The sequence below is a fragment of the Narcine bancroftii genome, chromosome 1, assembly GCF_036971445.1.
Source record: "Narcine bancroftii isolate sNarBan1 chromosome 1, sNarBan1.hap1, whole genome shotgun sequence".
Classification (NCBI taxonomy): domain Eukaryota; kingdom Metazoa; phylum Chordata; class Chondrichthyes; order Torpediniformes; family Narcinidae; genus Narcine; species Narcine bancroftii.
In genome coordinates this window covers 357,949,003-357,973,512 of record NC_091469.1, presented here as the reverse complement: position 1 = coordinate 357,973,512, position 24,510 = coordinate 357,949,003, and the positions used below count along the sequence as shown (strand labels likewise).

At 37.2% G+C, this 24,510-nt stretch overlaps 1 protein-coding gene across 2 annotated transcripts in view; it reads left to right on the top strand.

The window, feature by feature from the left end:
* cobl (cordon-bleu WH2 repeat protein) overlaps positions 1 to 24,510 on the top strand; it is a 389,570-nt gene that overhangs the window by 325,741 nt on the left and 39,319 nt on the right. Inside the window, exons 10-13 of one of the 2 annotated variants that reach the window (XM_069912158.1) lie at positions 9,362 to 9,716; positions 17,228 to 17,331; positions 19,906 to 21,959; positions 22,055 to 22,174. In XM_069912158.1, the coding sequence (XP_069768259.1) occupies positions 9,362 to 9,716; positions 17,228 to 17,331; positions 19,906 to 21,959; positions 22,055 to 22,174 (2,633 nt within the window). The remainder of the gene's footprint in view (positions 1 to 9,361; positions 9,717 to 17,227; positions 17,332 to 19,905; positions 21,960 to 22,054; positions 22,175 to 24,510) is intronic. The other variant, XM_069912164.1, reaches the window with a different exon arrangement.

The window sequence follows — 24,510 nt, the reverse complement described above, 5'->3', positions numbered from 1 at the left end:
TATGAGGGCTATAAATAGGGTAAATGCAAGCAGGCTTTTTCCACTGAGGTTGGGTGAGATATGAATGAGAGGTTATGGGTTGAGGGTTATAAGTGAAATGTGAGGGTTGTGAATGTGTGGAAATGATAGATGTGGTTCAGTTTCAGCATTTAAGAGTAGGTTGGATAGTTCATGGCTGGGAGGCTGCATGTCGATGGATCTATACAAAATAATAGATTGGCCGAGGCCAGACGGGCTGAAGATCCTGTTTTTGTGCTATTATATTCTATGGTTCTCTGTGTGGCATGCCAAAGCCAGCGAGGTACACAATTAAATTTCCTGTTGTGTCCTGAGTGCTCAATGAAATGCTGTTCTACTTTTGCCAGTCTTTGGACTGCAAGCCAGTCGAGTACTTTATAAATAGTGTACAATACAACTGAAGTTCTGAGCATTTTACTTGCAGGATTTTCAGTTTAACTGAATGTATTTGGCACAAAACACTATGAACAGGATAAGGGTTCTTTCCAAAACAGACCAGCAGGTTACCTCTCACATTACATATAACTGTGGACTTTATGATTACAATGATAAGGAAGATCAATGAGTGCTAAACAAGGACAGCATGAGAGTTTATCAGGAGCCTGATGGCTACAGGGAACAACCTATATTTAAGCCTGTTGATGTGCATTTTCACTGAAACCAATAGTATACAATAGATTTGGTTTTGTGGCAAATGGACATTGAATAATTGTTGCTAATAATTCCACCTGGATCACTTAAGAGATAAATTTAAGGGATGTTTGTGACTTCCTTTCTCTTTTTCTTTCAAACCCGATGATCTGAATTTTGCTAACAATTCCTCATATTTACCTATGTATGCTCCTGCAAGTTCCAGGACTCGATACAGATGTCTTCTGATCTGAACTCCATTTGGTTACTTCTTCCTTTTCAATCACTGGATAATGATGGAGAGTACAATTCAAGATAAGGATTTACTATGAGGTATCCTGGACATCAAAAATGCCATTGACAGCACACTCAGTGAGTTGATTTCTCCACAGATTCAAAAAAAGAGGAGATGGCTGATCACCAGGAAGGGTAGTCAGGGCAGGTTTGTAGTGTACGAGTCCCCTGTGCTCATTCTTCTCTCAAGCAGGTACACCTTGTTGAATACTGTTGAGTCGAATGACTTCCCAGTAACAGCTCAGTTTATAGCACCAGATTTGCTGCAAAGAAAGTGAAATATAACAGTGAGATTGCAGTGGTGTTAGAGGTTTCTATTGTAAGGGAACAAGTAGGTTTTTCTGCAGGTTAGTATATTGTCTCCCTGGTGCTAGGGTCAAGGATGTGTTAGAATGGCTCACGGGCAATCTGAAATGGGAGGATGAATAGCCAGCAGTCATGGTACATGTTGCTCCCAACAATGTAGGTAAGAGGAAGGTTGAGGTCCTTCTCATCACTCATGAGGGCCAATTTAGAATTATTCATATCAGGACGCCCAGCCAAATACAATCTCTGCAAGGTCACCACCACATTATTGTCTCAAGAGAATATCATGGACATGCAGAGACTATGACAAGGCATGCTATCGAGGAGTACAAAGCAAAGCCAGGCAACACAAAAGTACAACTCTCCCAATAAAGCTTAATGTGTTCTATATTCTGTTCAAACAGGGAACCACCAAAGAAATGACAAGCCCTGCACCCATGGTCACTGATGCTGGTCAGGTTGGTCTTCCAGAGGGTGAACCAGCCAAAATGAAGTCTCAGGACATGTCCAGAGAGTCTAAGCAGCTCAATTAGCAGATGTATTCATCAATGTCCTTAATCTCTCCCTTCAATAGGCCATAGTTCCCACTTATTTTAAGAAGGCCACCATCTTACCAATATGAGATAACAGGCCTAAATTACTTTTAACCAGTGGATCTAACATCTACCATCAGGAACTATTTTGAGAAGCTGGTTATGCTCACATTAATTGTCGAAGCTGAGCCAGCCGTGACCCATTTAAATTTGTTTCTTATCCGAACAGGTCCACTCGAGACACCAGCTGTCTGGTCGTCTGTTGAGCCATCGAACAGGTGATTGCCAAGGACATGTGTGTCAGACACTATACTCCACCTTCAACACCATAGACTCTAGCAAACCTATCCTCAAGAGTTGAGAATTAAGCTACAGCAGTCCCCTCTGCAACTAGATCCTTGACTTCCTGTCTAACAGACTGCAATCAGTGAAAATAGGTAATAACATCTCCTCTGCAATTATACTCAACATCAGTAATCTGCAAGTCCCCTATGATATTCTTTCTACATCCACAACTGTGTAGCCAAATACTGTTACAATTTCAGAATCAGAATTTATTGTCATGAACAAGTCATGAAATTTGTTGTTGTGTGGCAGCCTCATAGTGCAAATACTCATAAACCACCTTACAGAAAAAATAAATAAAACTGGTGCACAAAAAGTCAAAGGAAGGCAATGTCTTTGGTTCATTAATTATTCCGGAATCTGATGACCGCGGGGAAGAAGCTGTCCTTATCCCACTGAGTTTCTCGTCTTTAGACTCCTGTATCATTTTCCCCATGGTAACAAAGTAAAGAGGGCATGTCCTGGGTGGTGGTGATCCTTGAGGATAGAGTTTAGTGGCATGGTGCCAATCTAACAAATTCTCTCTTGATGTCAATAAGATGAAGGTGATCTTTAACTTCAGGAAAGGGAGAAGAGACCACACCTCTGTCCATATCAATGACACTAATGTCAAAAAAATGATAGCTTTCAGTTATTTAGAATATACATTTCCAATGACCTGACCAAACATGTTGACATGGCAGTCAAGAAAGCACACCAATGCTTCTACTTTCTTGGAAGGGTTCAGATGTTTCATGTTTCCCAACATCCCTCAATATCCTCTCCAAGTGCATTGAAAGCATGCTTGCTGAATGCATCACAGCGTGGCAGGGAATCTGCTCGGCACCAGACTGGAAAAAGCTGCAGAAGATAGCAAATGCAGCTCAAAACACCATGGAATTTTCTGTGATCTAAATCTCCTGCTGCTAAGGAATGACTGCCAACATACTGAAGGACTCATCACACCCCAGAAAGATTATCTTCTTCCTCTTTCCATTCGGGAGAAATATTTAAAGTGCAATGGATCTGTGTTAATATGAATACTTAGTTTAATGTTTAAACTATATTTTATCTATTTATGGTTTAATAAGTTAGTTTGGGTGGTTACAGGGGCACAAAGACAATACATTAGCATTTTAAACACACATGGTTCTTTGAGTTAGAAGACAGAAAGCAGTTTCAGATGAAAATGGATGCTGTTTGAAGTTAGCGTCAAGATGAAAAAGATTTATGATGGTTCTTGAGATACTGGAAACAATAGGTATTAGTTCAGAAGCACCTGCATAAACAGCCATTTTAGTTCTTAGGAAAGCATACTTCTCAGAGACTCAGTGGACTTAAATACTTTTAGCACATTTGTGCCAAAGATTTTATGAGCTTCAAAGACAGAAATTATGTCACACACCATGTGACATGAGAAATGGGCTGGAAATATATTATCAAAATGAGAGACAAACAGTTCAGTTTGGAGAGTACAGAAGTCAAAACCCTGGAACACACAGGGGTTGGAACCTTGTGAAAGACAGGGTTGAATTACAGTAACCAGAATAGGTGCTATTGTGTGTTCTCCTTGTCAAAGGGAAACACAGAATAAGTGGCTTTTGAAATAAGGAATACCACTTTGCTGACTCTTAGGAAAAAGGACAGAATTTTTTACTGGGTCCATTTTGTATGGCCACTTCATTTAACCCTTGTCTGGGTTTGTGAGTTCATTGTGGAAAAAAATAGCCACTTTGTTTAACCCTTATTTTGGTTTGTGAATTCATTGTGGAAGATAGTAGCCACATTCCCAGTCTCTTTAGAAAAAGGGTAGATTCTTTGTGTGCAAAATAGATTCCAAAATCTTCTGTAAAAAGAAGATTTGATCCTGGGAAGACAGGAGGTACATTGTTGGCTCAAAAGATGGTCACTTCTATTTAAAGAATATCTCTCAAGACATCTAAAGAAATGTAAGTAAAGAGGCCTGAAGATATGATGTTTAGAAGCACTTTATAATTATTTCTGAACTGAGAATTTAAGACCTTCAAGCAAGACTAAAATGATGCTGGTTTTAAGAAATTTACCTTTCAGATTGGGACTTTAATTACACACATTTTACATTTGGTCACAGTGGGGTTAAATTTAGAGTTAATTTTAGAGATAAATAAGATTTGTTGTGTTATTAATAGTTTAATAAAAACTATTAGTTTGAATTTACCATTGTCTGGTGAATTTTCCATTGCTGTTCCTTTGTTAGTGCTACAAAGTCCTTTTTATCCCCCCCAAAAATTAAGAGTTGTTAGTTAATAACAAGGGTCCATCATGGGCTCCAATGACCCATCCAATAAAGACATCTATATGAGGTGCTGCCTCAAGAGCACAGCCATTATAAAGAACTCCCATCACCCTAGTCACAAATTCTTCCTGCAGCTACTTTTGGGAAGAAGCTCAGAAGCCTTAAGTTCAGTCCCTCTGGGTTCAACAACAGTTTATTTCCAATGTCAATCAGCATCCTGAACTTCTCCTTGTTACACTAATCGTAAACTACTCTGACACCACAAAAAGAAATGTCAACTTTTTTTTCTTGCTTTGCTAACTGTAAATATTATTTTTTTTTAATTTAATGGATACTATTGTAGTTTTTTTTAAAATCATGTACCAGTTTGGCTGCAGCATGTAACAATTTCAATGCAATGATTATGACAATAAACTCATTATCAGAGTGAGAAATCAAAACACCAACAGACTTAAAGACAATTTCTTCTTCACAGCCATTCAACTCTTGAATGAACCCAAAACAGAGCCTTCATGCTGGCCTTTCTTGTTTGCTTCTTTTTGCCATCATTCTATAATTGTGTTCTTGCCTGTTTGTTAGAATTGATCTGTTTAGACTACTCGTGAAAGAACCCTTCTCACTGTATAATGTAACAGAGCCAACCCCCCTCCCCCTTGTTTGCTGGTATGCCCTCCCTCCATTATCCATTACCTCCTGCCTTTGAGATGGTCTCCTCTCCCTGCCCCATTCGCCCTCCATTTTGCTCAGGTGCCTGCTGAATTTTTTCCATACATTGAAGAGGGCTCAAGCCCTAAACATTGGTTATGTATCTTTATCTTTGCTATGTAATGTACACAGTTTGGCCTGAGTTTCTCCAGCATTGTGTTTTACTCTCTATTATTGTCTTGTCTAAGATTTTGCAATATTCAATGTAATATTTCAATAGCTGCCTTGAGAGCCATCATTCCAGACAATATGTTAACAATCTTTTGAAACTTGTTCTTTTGCATTTTCCCAGCAATGCTACTCAGGGGAGTATCCATATTTTTCAAATTTGAAGAGAGTTTAAAAGCCTAATGTACAGTTTTCCTTCCTGTCAAAAGCATTGCTGAAACATTGCCTCATAATGCCATAGTAATCAGTCATATTTTGTCTCTGAATTTTGTCCTTTATTACATTTGTCCCACTGGTTTAAATTATACCTGGCCTCCTGCAGAAACTTGATGCATAAGTTTTCAGTTCTCGTTGTGATTTAGTTAAACCCAAAGTATTTAGGTCAGGTCTACTCTTATACATGGTACCTCAAAAATAGATTTTAAAAAAAAGCTAATCAATTTTCAAAGGGAAAAATTAAACTTGAATGTCTTTTGGGCTATTAAAGATCTTCTGTATGAGTTTTTGAAACGCTAAGAGGGCAGTGCACATCCTTATGTTAAACCTAACTTGAATGCAAAATTTAAGTTAGCTAGGTTGCTTTGCTACAACTACATGTATTTAGATTACAACTTACTTATTGTTCTCTCATCAGTCTGTATTGATATATTTGATATAGTTACTTTGATTAAAATATATTAGGCAGCAAAAAGATACCTTTATTAAAAATGTGGAGATTGAATGATTCGTTATTTTAGTAAATAATTAATAAGCTGGAAATTTATTTTGTGGCGACATTGAGTAGCTGGAAAATTTGATGAGATTCTCACTTATTTCATCTTTTAATTGATGGTTGCCTATTCAAATTCTCTATTTGAAACAATATTTTTCATTCTCCAAAAGGGAAATTACAAAAATTTTTCAAGATATTCAATTTTAACTTTTAAATTTGTCTGTTGTCAAAAATTGTCGTGTTTGTTTTGACTACAGTTCAATTAAAATTAACAATATGCAATAAAAATGTGCTCATGTTGCATCAAAAATATTAGCAAAATGTAATGATGTCATCATTTTTTTTGGTCAAAAAGTGCATTTGAGCTTTGCTTTCTCACTACATCTGAATTTGTTTAAATAATCAAGATATTGATAAATGTCCAGGTCAGTTTTTCCAAAGACACACTACCCATCTTTCCTTTCCATAAAAAAAACTTCCTAATATATGAATATAAGTCAATAAAAATTTTTGGGGAATCAAACAAGGAATTGACTGAAAAAGAAATTGAACTCTTGGAAAAATATTCATCTTTATACAATTAACTCTACCTACTAAGGTTATAGCAAATTATGCCACCTATTCGAATCTTCTTTAATTTTATTCTAAAGGTAAATAATTATATTTATATAAATTATTTAGGTCATTATCAACCTTAATCCTCAAATACTTAATTCCATCCTCTGGCCACTTAAATTAAGCAAATTTTCTACATTGAGTATAATCACCCTTAACCAAGTGCATAATTTAAATTTTCTCCCATTTAATCTTATAAATTGAAATTTCATCATATTCTTCCAATCTTATGCATAATTGATGCAAAGAATGTATAGGGTCTGTTATATAAACCAAAACATAATTAGCAAATAAAATAATCTTATATTTCTCCTGCTAAAGGTTCTATTGCTCAAACAAACAAAGTTGGTGATAAAGGACATCCTTGTCTACTTAATTTAGACGATGAAAAAGCAGAAGTAATTTGTTCATTAGTTACAACTTAAGCAGAGGGAATTTTATATAAAGATTTAACCAAATTAATAATGTAGATCCAAAACCAAATTTTCCTAATACCTTAAATAAATAATTCCATTCTAACCTATCAAAGGTCTTCTCAGCATCTAAAGTTACTGGAAGTTTAAATTGGAAGGTTTTCAACTTCCCGTTTTAATTATTATTACAAGGCAGCTCAATTGAAATGTATTAATGTGATGTTTGATATAGAGAAGACTTGCTCTTGGGTTAAAATAGAATTAAGAAAAATAGGAGAAAATAGTCTGGAGAATTTTATTTATAAATGGAATTCAAAATTGTTAATAGGAAGTTGAGACATGCTTGTTTTAAATATTTGATTTAATTATGCAGTAAAATAGATTATGAAATAGGAGGAAAAGTTCTGATTTCTCAAAAAATGCCTTTATATCAAAATAGACTTCTTCATTTTTCTATGGATAATGAATTTTTTGAGGATTTGGAGTAGAATGGGGATTAAGAAAATAGAAGATTGTTTTGAAGATGGCATATTTATTACTTTTGAATGAATGAAGAATAAATGTAATGCACAAATAATACCTTTTTCTGTTATTATCAGGTTAAGGCTTTCTTTTTTGATAAATTAGGTCCTAGCTTGATATTACCCAGACAGAATTAATTAGAATTATTGATTTGTTAGGGCAGTTTGAATGCTTATTTCAGTAATGTATATATTACTTCAAAAAAAAACCTCCTAAATTAGGAATGCATACATCGAGATTAAGATGGGAAGTTGATTTAAATAGACAAATAGATGAAAATGATTGGAAGCAATTATGTAAAGAAAATATGACAAAAATTATTAATGTTAGGTATAGATTGGTTCAATATAATTTTTTGCATCAATTATACTCAACTCCTCAAAAATGAAAAAAAAATGAATCCAATATTATCAGATTTATGTTTTAGATGTGGTCAGGAACTTGGTTCTTTTTTGCATTCTATCTGTAAGTGTCCTAGGGTAAAACCTTTTTGGTTAGAGCAGTGGTTCTCAACCTTTTTCTTTCCACTCACATACCACTTTAAGTATTCCCTATGCCTAGGTGCTCTATGATTAGTGAGGTGGTATGTGAGTGGAAAGAAAAAGTTTGAAAACCACTTGAAAACCACTTTTTAAATCGTATCTAATTAACTTATTATGTGGATGATTTCATAACCCCAAAGGAAATGGGCCAATGACAATTTTTCTCAAGCAAAATATTAGAATGTGAGAAATCATTGTACTTATTAATACAAGTTGATCTACTGTTGGCAGTGATTTTGTACATTCATATTCTGCAAGATTGAAATACTAACAGTGGTTCTCAACCTTCCTTTCCCACTCACATACTACCTTAAGCAATCCCTTACTAATCAAAGAGTACTTATGGCATTGGGATTACTTAAAGTGATATGTGGGTGGAAAGAAAAAAGGTTGAAAACCACTGGGTTAGAGATAAGAATTTTTTTGAGAAAATATATAGGGGTTAAAGTCTCACAGGATCTGATGTTAATTTTGTTGGGTAATAGTAAAGAGGTTAGACCTAAATTGAAGATAAATATGTTGTAGAGCTCGTCGAAAGAATCAAAGACTTGTTGATCCAAACCAAGGCTTTTATTAGCAAAAGACAGGAGCTCTTCACAGGTGGCTGACCAGTCCGGAATGATCCGACCTGGCTAGGGACACAACCCTTTAAGGCCCAGTCAGTAGGCGTGGCTAAGCTCTCAGCCAATCACTGTAAGCACAGTCTAGATACTGTAACTATATACACTATATACATTGGTGATAGATCTGTACTACCACATATGTATCAAATTGAATTTTTACGACTTTACTTGGCATTACAAGTTGGCATTACTTGGAAATCCAATACAGATTTAGGGATGGAGAGATAGGATGCTGAACTACGAGGCTGTATTCTACTTGAGAAAATAACATTTTATGTAATAAATATCAATTTTTTGATAAATATGGAGCCCATATTTACAATATGTTGATTTGAAAATTTGAGGGACTCTCTGGAAGCCCAGTATTATAGTATTGAGATTTTGTTTTTTTACATTCTCCAAACTTACTTTCTTCTTTATTTTCTTTTCTTTTGGTATATTCTGAGGGGGAGTGTGGGTGGAGGGGGGAAGGGAGGGGGGTTATACACACACACACACACACACACACACACACACACACCGCATGTATAATTTTTTCTTGTAGTTTTATTGAATAGTTTTATTGATGTGATTTCAAAATTCTTAAATAAAATAATTTTTTAAAAAGATACTAATAAATGTCCATGTGTTAATCCCTAATTTATGATTTCTCTTCCTTTTTCTTGCCACATTTCCTATTAGTGGAGCTGGAATTGGAACGAGATGGTGGAATTGGTGATGATATTATGGGCATGGAATGTGCAGATGGAGAAGAGATTGCATCAGATAAAAGTAGTGACAGTTTTCAGCAAATTTGCTCAAATTACACACCAGACTCCGAAGGTGAACTATTGAAATCTGATGATGCTTTCACTGTAATCTCCCAGTCTGATATTTTCTCTACACCCACTGAGAGCCTCAAGTTGAGAAACAAAACTGATGCAGATGCAATACCAGGAGCCTCAAATGAAATATTTGTTACAAAAGAACACCCAACATGGAGCAGTGATCAAATATCCACTGAGGATAAAGAAAGTTTTTTTGGTTTCAACACCAGGTATGATGTTTTTGCATGTCTTATTGTGGAGATGGTATTGAAATTTGCTGAAGTTCAGCTTCAGAGCTAGAATAACAAAAAATTTTCTTGTTTTATTCAAACAACAGGCAATTCATGACCAGGGTGTTGTGCCTTGTTCATGCAACCATTTGTACTCTAATTTATGAAATAAATCTTGTACCAGCTAAGGTGTACCATTACCTATTTTATGTTCTATATTTTTATTTAAAAGGTATTTTGGTTTATTAGAAAATTGTAAGCTTAGTTGTATTTAAAGCCTATATTCTTTAGACAATTGTTTTTGATGACATTGATGACCAGGGAGAGCAATGGCTATTGGTTTCCCGTGCAATACTTTTATTAGAGTGTTTTTTACTTGTTAGTATTTCAATCTTACAGAATATGAATGTACAAAATCACTGCCCACAGTAGATCAACTTGTATTAATAAGTACAATGATTTCTCACATTGTAAAATTGTCCATACAATATGAAATTTTCATTAGAAATTAAAAAAGGTGAATATTATTAAAAAAGGTAAATATTGGAAGTCCAAATCACAAGTCTGAAGAAAATATAATGAAAAGACTTAGGAGGTCAGGTAACATCTGTGGAAAGAGAAATATAGTTAATGTTTAAGGATGAAATGGGAAGAATTGGGAAGAAGAAAAATCAAATTAATTTTAAGTTGCAGCTGAGTGGAGGAGATCAGATACTATTTATTGTCATATAATAAAACAAGAAATATAATATTACACAAAATTGCCTTCGGTCTGCCATGTGGTAAAAAAAATTTGCAATTAGCATGGCCCAGTGGAGGGTAATCACTAGAGGAGTAGGATTAGAGAAATATATAAGAGTCAACTCAGATATCATAACTAACCAAATTTGAATGCTTGGAATACAGTTCAATAATGTTAAGGTACTGCATATCCATTACATTGATCAACTTTGTAAGAAATGTTATTACTCCAACAGCAACTGCCTGCATTTATTAGAAGGGATTTTCCTGGATTTATTCTTATTGACTTCAACTTGTGTATGTAGACATGGTCTGAAAAGAATCTTAGAATGAAGTGAAGTAGCATGTGTATTGAACTGTTGAAGATTTCACTGAGTAGAATATTACATATTTCTAATGACAAGAATGAGATAGTAATGAATCATATAGGCAAAACTGTTGCAGAACAGTGGCACAAAAGTGCTGGAGAAACTCAGTAGGTCACAGCATCTATAGAAAGCAAGAGATTTCACATTTATTGTCAAAGACATCACATACAATCCTAAGATTCTTTTTTGTGTGGGCGAGGCAGAATTACCATTTAATGGTAATACAAAAAAACTGTACACAATTTACACATGTGAACAATTAAAGAAATGTAAACAACTGCACAAAACAGAGAGGAAAAAAAACCAAGTAATAAAGTGCAAAAGTAAGAGTCCTTAAATAAGTCCCTGATTGAGATTGTTGTTGAGGAGTCTGATGGTGGAGGTGATATTTTGGCCTGAGCCCTCCATCAAGCTATGAGCAAAAAGCAGGCAGGCGCCAGAATAGAAAGATGGGGGGAGAAGAGGTCAGGAGGCAAGAAGGGGCAAGGAAAAGTGCACAGAACAACAGGCAAGAGTTCATAAGTGGATATGGATAGGAGGGAAGAAGAGAAAAGAGCTGAAAAGTGATAGTGTAGAGGTAGCTCTGAACAGAGAAGGAAGGATGCTGAAAAAGTTGTGGAAGCATTCGTGGTGATTGGGTATCACTAGATACCGGAATGGTTCCAGATGATAAGAATATTGCAAATGTCACTCCACTCTTCAAAAAAGAAGGTAGGCAAAAGACAGTAAATTATAGGCTAGTTCGCCAGAATTCGGTGGTTTGGTAAGGTGTTTGAATCTATAATTCAGGATGAAGTTTCGGTGTACTTGGAGTTACATGGTAAAATAGGTAGTTAGCATGGTTTCCTGAAGGGAAAATCTTGCCTAACAAATTTGTTGGAATTCTTTGAAGAAATAACAGCAAGGACAGTAAAGGAGATTCAGTGGATGTGGTTTACCTGGATTTTCAAAAGGCCTTTAACAAGGTGGCACATGAGGCTCCTAAGCAAGATGAGAAGCTATAGTTTTACGGAAAAGATACTAGCATGGATGGAAGATTGGCTGACTGGCAGGAGGCAAAGAGTGGGATTAAAAGGAACCTTTTCAGGTTGGCTGCATGTGACGAGTGGTGTTCTGCAGGGCTTGGTGCTGGTGCCAATTCTTTTCACGTTATACTGTATATCAATGATTTGGATGATGGATTAGAAGGTTTTGTGGCCAAGTTTGCAGGTGATACAAAGATCAGAGATGGGATAGGTAGTGTTGAGAAGGCACTGAGTCTGCAGAAGGACTTAGGAGATTGGGTAAGGAATGGCAGATAGAATTCAGTGCAGATTAGTGAATAATCATTCACTTTAGTGGAAGAAGAAAAGGCAGAACTATTTTCTAAACAAGCCACAAATTCACAAATCAGTGGTGCAAAGGGACTTGGGAGTCCTCGTGCAAGACCTCGTAAAAGCAGGGATGTGATGTTGAGGCTTTATAAGGCATTGGTCAGACCACATTTGAAATACTTAACATCCGTTTGGGCAACGTCTGACCACATGTATGTTCATCATCAGTGGTCCTATAAGATTACAATAGAGTTCAGAAATCCTGATAGATGTGTGGGACTTATTGGACGTAACCAGATGTACGCAACAACCTCCCGCATGCAACATGTGTATCAGTGCTAGTGATCGCAGCAACAAGAGGCAAAGGAGAAATATCAATTTGGAAGTGAAACAAAAGGTTATTAAACAACACAAACGTGGAAAAACAGTGAATGCCATTGCTCGCGATTTAGGCATGTCACACTTGACAATCACGATGATCCTCAAAAACAAAGAAAAAATTCTCCAAGCTGCTAAAAGATCGGCTCCTCTAAAAGCTACAAGGCTAATAAAAATGCAAGAGGGACCTATATCAGATATGGAGAAATGGATAATGACATGGATTGAGGACCAAACACAAAAGCGAGTCCTTCTCAGCACGTTGACGATTACTAAGGCTCGAAGCTTGTTCCAAATGCTTAAAGAAAAAGCAGGATCAGGTTATGATGTCGCATTTAGAGCGAGTTCTGGGTAGTTCAGGCACTTCAAACAATGTGTTTTGCTGCATATTGTGAAAATGAGTGATGAGTCTGTGAGTGCTGATGTGAAGGTAGCAGAAGAATTAGTTGAAACCTGAGATAAACTAATTGCAGAGGGAAGTTATTTGCCCCAGAATTTTTTTAATTTGGACAAAACCTTAATCTGGAAGCAAATGCCTGAAAGGACCTTCTTCATTAATAAGGAGGCCAAGTCAATATCAGGCTTTAAAGCTTTTAAAGACAGTGACAGTGTTGTTAGGAGACAATGTTGCTGCTGACAAGTTAAAGCCATTTATTATTTGGCACAGTGAAAACCCCAGGTCTTTCAAGAACATTAACGAACACACCTTACTGGTTTATTACAGGAGCAATAAAAATTCCTGGATGACACAAATGCTGTTTTGGGATGCCCTTCTCAATTGCTATGCCAGTGAAATGGAGAAGATCTGCTTGAAAGAAGGCAAACCTTTCAAGATTTTACTAATTGTAAACAAAATGCTGCAGGACATCCCCCTTTCATAGGTGACCTCCAGCCCCAACATCAAAGTGGTATTCCTCCCACCGAATTCCACTTCTTTAATCCAGTCAGTGGACCAAGGGGTCCAGCATTCAAGGTCTACAACCTGAGAAAGACCTTTGGTCAGACTATTGCTGTAATCGATAACACTGGCAGGACACTGAAGCAGTTCTGGAAAGAGAACAACATTTTCCACTGCATAAAAAATCATTTGCTTGGGCCTGGGATGATGTGACCAAAAAACGCACAAATGGCATATGGAAGAAAATACTGAAGCAGGTGTATGATTTTAAGCAATTTGAAAAAGATGTTGAAATTGTAAGGATTAATAGAGCTGTTGTTCACCCATGAGAGACAACAACCTGAACCTAGACATAGATGATGAGGACATTGAAGAACTCCTACGGGGAGTTCCTGAGGAACTAACAAATAAAGAGTTACTGGAGCTAGAGCAAGAGAGAATAGCTGAAGAAGAGGCAAGGGAAAAGGAAAGTGCAGAAGGAGAAGAACAGGTACGGAAGAGGTTTAATGTTAAGGGGTTGGCCAAATTCTTTTCAGACCTTAACAGCTTGCTGAAGAGGAACACTTTTCACTGATAGAGAGGAATGCTCATGCAGTGTTCTCTGCAAATAAAAAAATTATGAAGTAAAGAAAAGACAATCTAGGCAAATAACACTGAACATATTCCTGAAGAAGCCAACACCTCCCCAAGAAGAGCCTCATCCAGGTCTTTCAGGTATTACAGAGAGACAGTTCATCAAAGGAGTTTATTCGACCTGAAACTCTTCCAGTGGAACACTATGAGAAAGCTGAGAATAGTGTTGTGGATGAACCTGATCCTCTTTGTTAAACTATGTGTGATATATGCTAATAAAGTGTTTACATAAAAGTTTATATAGCTTTGCTAAGTATATACAGTGATATGGTGTTTGTACAAGGTCTTCATTGCATAACGCCCAATTTCACAGAACATATCATGGATGTTTAATGACGCATCCCTGTATTGTGAGGAGTTTTGAGCTCCATATCTAAGGAAGCTTGTGTTGGCACTGGAGAGGGTCATGAAAAGATTTACAAGGATGATCCCCAGAGTGAAATATGAGGAGTGTTTGAAGGCACTAGGATTATACTCAGTGGAGTTTAGAAGAATGGGAGATGGGATCTAATTGAAACCTATTGAATACTAAAAGGCCTGGATGGAGTGGATATGGAGAGGATATTTTCTTTGGTGGGGGAGTTTGGGACCAGAGGACACACCCTCAGAATACAAAAACATTCCTTTTGAATAAAGATGAGGAGGAATTTCTTTAGCCAGAGGAAGGTGAATTTGTGGAATTCATTGCAGCAGATGACTCCATTGGCCAAGTTATAGGGGATATTTAAGGCAGAGATGTGTATGTTCTTGATCATGAAGGGAATCAAGGGATACATGGCGAAGGCAAGAGAATGGGGTTGATAGTAAATCAGCCATGGAGTGGTGGGGAGACTCAGTGGGCTGAATGGCCTAATTCTGCTCCTTTGACTTATGAGGTCTGGAGGAAAGGGGGAGAGAGAGAGATATTGGGTAGGGGTCTAATGGAAATTGGAGAAGTTAATGTTAATGCCATTTGGTTGGAGAGTGCCCAAATGATACATGAGGTGTTGTTCCTCTAATTTGTGAGGGGTCAAGGTTTGAAGAGGTGTAGATTGAAGAGTGACAGGTACAATTGTAATGTTTTAAAGACACTTGAATATGTTCATGGATAGGAAAGGTTCAGAATGAGATGAGAAACAAGAGCAAATGAGAAACAAGAGCACAGGTAATCAAATTGGTTTCCATGGTATTAAATGCTTTGCTCTATTACTTTATAATTCTTGCACTTCATTCAAAATTTAACAGATCATGACTCTTCGAGAACATACATATGATGTTACAAAGCATGTCTGGCCATCAGAGAAAAGGGAGCTTTTCTAAATTGGCAATAACACAGGGTCCAGTTTCAAAACCTTGTCAATCCTGCTGAAAGTATCTTGTCAAATTCTCATAGTAATTATAAGTGAGAAATCTTGTATTTGCTGTTGCATATTTTATTATAATAAGGTAGATATTCCACTGCCTGAAACTATTGGTTGCCTGCTCATCGATCATGTTGCAGTTTTCCAAGATCCAGACACTGCATGTAGGAAGGAGCCCAGTTCCCTTCACGCCACCAGGACCCAACACAGCATGATGCAGGATTGGCCATGTCTCAGTATAATTGGTTGACTATGCTTTGACAGCCAGATCATGGACCCTGACTCACTGACTATTAAAACTGCTTCTAACATTAGCTAATATTCCAAACCATTTGGGATGTCCCTGTCTTTCACATGCCATAATCAATCGATCTTGATTTCTCACATTCATTTTAATAGGGTTGTGTCAGATTTAAACTGATGCCAGTTCTGTCAGCACATTTCCTAATCTAGAAGATGAGAACTTTGTGGAAGTTGTTCTTAGACCAGTGACATACACAATGAGGTGTTTGGGAATACATACAGTATTCAGAGACATTTAAAAATGGTTGAAATAGATGCAAAAATAATTTGTTTTAATACATATTTTATGGATGTAAAGTAACTTCAAATATTGTTTTAATTCTAAAGAAAACAAAATACTTAGCTTCTTCATCTAGCACAACCCTGTTCAAAGGAATAGGTCTGCTCTCAATGCCCTAACTATGGCGGTCACAGAACTGAGGGACCAGGTATAAAGTTTATCCAGTCTTTCTCCTCAGCGTGATTGAGCTCACTGACTGTCATGCGGAGTCCAGCATTGGAGTAGGAAGTGTTGGCATCTGACCACCATCCTGCAATCCATAAGGATGTCAGGGACTTGTGGGCCTTGGTGATAATGTCAGCTTGTGGTTTTCTCTAGGACTAGTGGCTGAGAAGGGGATATGACCCAGACTGACTGTTGCTACTTGGTACAGATCATGTCAATGGAAGAACTGAAATATTGTTTCACATTGTAAGTTTTGTAATCTGTATAATAAATACCTATGACACAAGGAGGGGCTGTGTTCCTTGTAAACAGGCCACATTTTGATTTTCGGTTACATGAAACTGTGTCATCCCTGCATATGCCAAGAAAAACAAGTTTGGAAAAAAAAACTAAAATGGTTGATTTGATTTGATTTTTTTCACACAAATTTCACAAGAGCAAATTTTACTCTGTATCTCAAATTTTTGGTGTGTGATTGGTGAATTATGCCATGCATACTATAATGCAAACACATGTAATGCAGCAGTCATCTGCATTTTACAAGCATAAGCAATATCAAATCTTAGCTAAATTTTTTTATTGGTGATATCCATTAGCCTTGGAGTAAGTATAATTCCCTTGTTGTTAATGAGATCTCAAGTCAGGTGCACATAAAGCATGAGGGGCAGTTATAACCACTAATAAGAATTTATGATTTAATATTTAGCAAATTCATATGTTATTATTAACATTTATTAAATGTTACTTCTAATCTTCAATGATGTAACTTTGTAAAAAGGACATTAAAAGATACTGCTACAGTTGTATATTGTACATGTGCCAGGTGTATAAAACATGCAGACATATTAGTTGCTGTTTGCTGTTATGTCATATAAAACAGTGCCAATCTGATGTTCAGTAAATGAGAGCACATTTTGGGTCTCAGTGAAAGGACTGGGCAGGACTAAACGGTGGAAATTATGAAAATTATGAAAACACTCAAATCCTAAGTGAAAGTGAAAAGCTCATTGTATTTGATTAAATATGTCATATTATTGTGGGGCAATTGTAAATGTATTATTTAATCATTTAACCCTTGCCTATGAAACTTAGATTTGAATCTGCCACATGTGCGGAATCCAACTGGAAAGAAGATAAAATCTATATTCCCGCCCAGGTAAATCTTTCATTGGCCAGACTGGATGCAGATCTGACAGGTCAGAATTGTTTCATTGTTTCCATGTTCTGAAAATATATATTGGTGAAAATGTTAGTGTTTGTACAAATAATTTTACATAATTTCATATTTACTGAACATACTTAGTTTGTTTTTTGAACAATGCATCTATAATCTAAGCATAATTGATTCTGTAAATAAAAAACTGCACTTCAGACAATACCTCCATTTTAAGATGTATTTTGGTATGCATCAACATTTTGGAGCATAGCATTATCATTCTGAGGCTTCAGAATAATAATGCTATTCTTTCCTATTGGACAAATATTACTGATAAAGGTTGTGAGAAGAGTATGAGCAATCAAGTGGTTGATACTAATTTCCTCAACTTCACCAAGTTCACTGTTTCCCTGTAAACAATTCAGTACAATAAGGAATAAGAACAATTTCCATAATCCCACAAGAAGGTTCATGAATAGTTGTGGTGTGATGTCATTTCCTGGTCCAGCAAAAAGATCACGGACTGAAAAAATTATAGTGGGTCTGCTTGAGTTGCTGTAACGGCAGTGCAGCTGCTGATGCGGGCCTGGAAGAGCGGGGAGCAGAGATACAGCGCTGTTCTGCAGGGTCCTACAAGGCTGCTCTTCATCGACTTCAGCTCGACATTTAATACGATCATTCCCCAGAGGCTGGTGGAGAAGATGTCCTCACTGAGACGTAGTACCCCTCTATGTAACTGGATTCTGGACTTTCTAACTGAAACACTACAGTCTATCTAGGTCGTCAGCATAATATTGAGCATCGTCACGCTGAGCACTGGAGTATGTGCTCAGCCCACCCCTGTTCTCACAACTGATCCACGGTGGCAACACTAGATCCAGCTCCAACGGTCTCATCAAGTTTGCTGATGACACAACCGTACTTGGCCTCATCAGCAACAACAATGAGTTGCACTCAAAAAAAGAGGTGGAAAATAACAACCTGAGTCTCAACAAGGACAAGATGAAGCAGATGATCGTGCACTCCCTCCCCTACATATTAACAACTCCATATAAGAGAGAATGGAGACGACCAAGTTCTTTGGAGTTCACTTAACTAGTGACCTACTGTGAACACTCAATATCTTCTCACTTGTCAAGAAAGCGCAACAGCAACTGCACTTCCTGAGAAGACTAAAGTGGACAAGGATACTGACCACCGTCGTGCTAACTTTCTACAGTAGCCCTATCAAGAGCATTAGTCTTTTCTCCATTAAGGGCATCTTTAAGAGGTGGTGTCTCAAAGAAAGAAGAAAGCAGCTTCTATCATCAAGGACCCTCACTGCCCTGGGCCATGTAATTTGCAGTAATTTTGTATTTTATCCTGCTCAATATTGCTGTTCAAATCAACAAATTTCATGGCATATGTTTATGACAATAGACCTGATTCTGATTCTATTGTGAAGGGCTCTGGGAAATGCTCATGAAGACTCTTTGTTTGCCTTACGGCAGACAAAAATTGAAGTATATCATGTATATTACATTTTTAATGTATTGATATGTGATGATCAAAGGAACCTTTGAAGTTGTTGCTGGAGTGTTCCTGCCTCATTGAAGTGACTGAGTATGTGCCATGAACAAGAGGTCCCGGAAAATGCAGAAGCAGATCATACTGATAAGATTAATGTCTGCATGTCACTGTTTCTAATTATTCCTCCCCTACCCTGCTCTCAGTATGATCTGAAAATGCAATGCTGGAGAAATTCAGCAGGTCAAACAGTGTCCTTTATATTCAGTGTCCTTTATCTAGCAAAGATAAATAATTGACATTTCAGGTTTGAGCACTTCATCATGTATATCTTTGCTATATAAACACTGTTTGACCTGATGAGTTTCTCCAGCATTGTGTTTTTACTTCAACCACAGTGTCTGTGGACTTTCATGTCTTACTTCTCAATTTGATATACTCACATCATCCTCTAATGGTGTCTCCTTTACCATCTTTTCCAAATGCACTATCTGCTCCACCTTTTCTCTGATCCAGTCCTCCCATCCCTGGAAAAAAACTCAGATATGATTTTCTCCTACCATTCCTTCCACTCTCCATCTTTCCCAACAATCCACTCTCTGACACACTGACCATTCTGCGTAATCCTGTCCAACCCCTTCTACACTGCTCTTCAGTTCTTATGCTTCTCTTCTCACTCTGACTCAACTGCCATTGTGCATATTTCTACATAGAAGTCTGATTCTATTGCTGATGTGTTACAGCCACTCTGCATAATGGAATATTATTGTGAAGGGATCCTATAGGAAACTAGCACAGGTTTTCAGCAAGTAACCAAAATATTATGCCTTTTGAGGCACTAAATAAGTTGTAGTTCTGCTGTAAAGCTTGAAAGTTCTGACAAAGGTAAATGACTGGTTGACAATTAATAAGCTCACTGCTCTCTCCTCTCTCGCTCACTCTCTCTTATTCTTTCTTTCTACGATGCACTTTTCTGAATTAACTGGATTCATACTGTCTGTTTCAATTAATTCAGTGAAATTTGAAATGGCTTAATGGTATTCTTAAAACAAGTCTCTTAATCTTCGATTAAAACTTTGATTGCAATCATTTTTTTTTAAAAATGTAGCAATTCCTGAATATTTCTTTGCAGCTTTGCAAGAAGGATTGGCCTTGAACAAATCTACCATGTCATCTGACAGAACATTTGATGAACAGGAAACTGTTCCAGTGACAATCATAGATGAAGTGTCATGGACTTGCCAAGAGGAAGCAGAAGAGAAGATATTACTTGAAAAAGCACCCAGTCCTTCAAAATTAAAAGGATTGACAAGTACAGATAGGGGTGAGGCAACAAACTCAAAAGTAACAACTGGAATTTTTATTACCAATGTTTGTGAGCTGACACCATCTGGTATTTCATCTGACACATCTTATCCTTCAAGCGTTACCAACTGTACAGATATCTCAAGAGAGACCATTGAAACATCAATAGAAACTTTGCATGAAGGTAATAAAGATGTTCACGATGAGATGAAGCAAGATGAGAAAAAATTTAAAATGACTTTACCTTCAACCGAACTGGTATCTGATAAGCAGGTTAGAGGGAATGGTAGGAAGAAAGTGCACAGTGCTGAACCTGCAGAGATTGGCACAACAATATTGGAAGACATAAACTGCCATGGGAGGCAAGTTAAGAATTGTTCAACAGCAACCTGTTCTCCAGAATACATATCTACATCAGACAGATGGCTAATTACTGCCAACAAAATTACTAATGAATGTCTTCCAAAAATTGGTATGAGAACATTCACAGTTATTCCACCAAAGCCAAATGTAAAACCTCAGCAAAGAGAATACTTGTCACTAAAATCCTCTGCTATCAAGATTGATGATCAGGGCAATTTAATACATGCAAAGATCAATGAAAGAAAAAATGAACAGACTGATACAAACAATTTAGCCAGTGATCAAGAATCACTTGTCAGGAGGGCAAAGGCATTTTGGAATGTGAGGAGTGCAGATAAGGACAACCTGCAGTGTGCCAATGTAGCTAAAGTTTTGATGATAAATAAATCAGAAGTCATAGCCTGTGAATTGCAACCGCAAGAGCCAGAAAAACAGTTAACAAGTACATTCCCTACATCTGATGCAGTTGTTGCACAAGTTACAGCTACAAGTACCAAGACAATTCAAACCTGCTCCCCATCCACTAAGGAAAAGCCACTTTTGTCAGTCATGCCATTGAATGTTAAAATTACAAACATGCCAGTAAATAGCCAGGCCAAAATAAAAAATAACTTTATCAGGCCCTGCAGAAGAAATTCAAGCCAATATATTGCTTCAGCAATTTGCCGTTACACAGGACTGCAATCAATAAAAACTGAAGCGAGGATTGAATCTAATGCTCAGTCTAGTGCTCAATATGAAGGCAAATCTAATGACATAAATAAATTCAGAACTGTTGAGGAGAAACCTTCTCCACTGTCCTCAAAAAGAAATGATGTTGGAAACCAACAGAACACAGAATTTGCACTTCATTCTAGCTATAACACACATAATGATACACAAGTGCTTAACAGAATAAATGTTTTGCCACAGGAAAATGTTGATACTGAAGCTATTCCACGTCAGAACTGGTTAATTAAAGATACATCAGAAAAAATGAATGCCTTTAGCAAAATTACTTCCCAGTCACAACGGTCCCAGCTAATCATAAAGGAATCCATTTCCATTGATGACCAATACACTTGTTCAATTCCACAAAGTACATTCCAATCACCTGTTGTGAAAGATGTGATTTCAGGTGCTCCAAATGATCAAACAATTAACATGACCAAAAAACATGCATTCACTCCAACTTCAACTTCATCTTCAGACTCTGTCAAAGCTTTTTCTACTGAAGCAAATCAAAGTAATTACTTCTCAGATAATCCTGCCTCAAAGCTGCCAACAACCTCTGTCACTACAACCTCAATAACTGAATCAGCATTGGATGAAGAATCAGAATGTTCACTGTCCTGTAACTTAAATAGCTTCAATATCATTCCCAATACCAACATGTTTGGTCCTGTCAAGAGATTCAAACCCATTATTCAGAAGCCAATCCAGAAAGATGAGTGCATACACAGCTCCCTGATGAAAGCTATCCAGTCAGGACAAAACAAAGAACGACTAAGAAAGGTATAAAAAATTTGATTGCTTAATTCTGATTTTTTAATGGTAAATCCAGTCGTTTGAAATATGATCAGTGTTCTCTTTCTTTATCTGTTTACCAGACTTCTGATAAAATAATGCATCATAACCAGAAGAAATCTTCAATTATTGCAATAGAGAATGAACACTCAGCACTCTTGGCATCAATAAGAGCACACAGCGGTATTTCAAAACTGAAAAAGGTAAAAATAATGATGGTGAGGCAACTTGAGGGAAAATGTTTGTATTTCATTGTCATCTTGTTATTCCAACTCAGAATAATACAATATTTAAACATTTCATTTAAAGTACTGAAAAAAACGAGGAGCTAAATTTGGCTAAGGACCAAGAGTTCTGAGGAGTGCCATTGACAATCAGCCATTACTATCTAATGAAGAGATGCAGTAAGCCTAGGACTGACTAAATGATGATCTGTACTGTACTTGTTATTTTGCCATTTGAGGTCTAGTGGTGCAACTTGATTTTGTTAAAATTTGCAAGCATTATGCTAGAAAATTGTCTTCCTCCTCTTACTCCAGGGAAATCCTGGAAAGTGATTGAATGCAATGTTTATTTGAATGGTGTCTTGGCATGAGGAAGGTATTTTTTTTATTTTTAATTATTCCACATTAGTGTTTTAATGATCTGTAACTGTTTAAAGGAATTGTATTTATTTCAAAATCTTATTTTTGTGTTAATTATTTGCATCAGTTTTAAAGTTCAAGTCAAGTCAGGTCAAATTTATTGTCATCTGAATGCACAAGTAAAATTCGACGAAACAAGTGTTCTCCGGTCCTTGGTGCAAAACATGCAGACACACAATAGGGAGGCAGAACAACTATTTCATCCATCCATATATCAATATTTATTAAATGTATTCCTTTGGTCATTCAGCATTCTATCTGTCCATGAGAAGAAACTGTTCCTCAGCCTGGTGGTCCTGGCTCTGATACTCATGCATATCTTACCCTACGGGAGCAGCTGAAAGATGCTGTGTGCAGAGTGGAAGGAGTTCTCAATGATTTTGCAGACTCTCTTCAGACAATGATCCCAGTAGATCCCATCATTAGAGGGGAGGGAAACTCCAGTGATCCTCTCTGTCACTCTTATGGTCCTGTGGATTGACCTCAGATCCATTCTCTGCAGCAACTGTACCACACTTTGATTCAGTTGGCCAAAACACTCAATAGAGCTCCTAGAGAAGGTATTTTTAAATATTTTATTTAAAAATGTTAAATCTCCTAGAGAAGTTTGATGTAATGGTGGCCAGTAGCCTTGCCCACTTCAGTCTTCTCAGGAAGTGCAGTCTTGTATGCACCAGGGATGTTGGTGTACACCAGATTCAGGCTGTTCTCTCCTCTGGTGGTGAAGTTGGCATGCTGTTGAAACCATGATAAGACCGTTTTCAGGTTGCCATGATTGAAATTACCAGCAACAATCGAGGCACTGTCAGGGTGCGATGTCTGTGCTTTGGTGATGTCACCATAAAGCTCTTTTATGGCTTCACCCTCAATAGTCAACAAAGGCAGAACATAGACTGTGGTAATCAGCATGTTTGAGAATTCCCTGGACAGGTAGAAGGGTCTGCATTTCACCAAGAGATACTCTATATCTGCTGAGCAAAAGGTCTTCACAACAGAGACATTAATGCACCAATTCTTGTTCCTGTTAATGCACAGTGCCTTCCTCAAGTTTTGCCAGAATTAGCACTGCGTCTGTCTACCCTGAAGGAGATGAGGTGATCCAACTGGATCGCTGAGTCTGGAATGGTATCCAGGAGCCACAGCCTCTGTGGTTCATGAGCTGCCTCAGATAATCCATTTTCTTCTCCAGCGATCTTACATTTGAGAGTAAGATTGTCGGGTGTGCAGGTCTGCAGGAGTCCAACCCTGTCTTCACTGTCTTCTTCAGCATTGCTAACAATGGCCTCCCACATGTCTCTTACAGTTTGCAACAGTCTGTGCTCCCTGTTTTAAGACATTTAAAAATTATTAAAACTGTTTTACAACTTTGGTAGAAGTCAAAGTTTCGATCACTGCTTTGCCTTCTGTTGAAGCCTGTCAGGATGTTCCATTACTTGCCGTTGAGACTTTGGAGCCAACTTTGATGGTGGCAAAAGCAGCTCTCCATATCTAGTCCAGGGAAGTGTGGGTGGGCTGGCAGGAGATCCAGGTGATTATTCTTTAAGGCAGACCAAGTGTATGAAGATCCATCCCAACAAAGAAGTTGTTACTTAAAACAATTAGAAGTGAAGATGGAGATCTCAGCATTTGCTCCTTTTTGTTCCATAGATTGAAAAAGAACTTCCTGCGTAAAAATAGCTTTTAACGTGTACTTGAGTTATAGGTTGTCTTGTTATTTCTTGTTATATGTGACATCTAAATTGTAAACGCTAGTACGTTTGTTGGTGCAGTGGACTGCATTTGAACTGCGTTGGCAGCAACAATTAATAGTCACTCAATGCTTCGGTTCAGAACTCTCAATAAAAGGTCTGACCATTTTTCTCCATGGAGTCCCTCTTTGTTTCTTCAAGACTCCA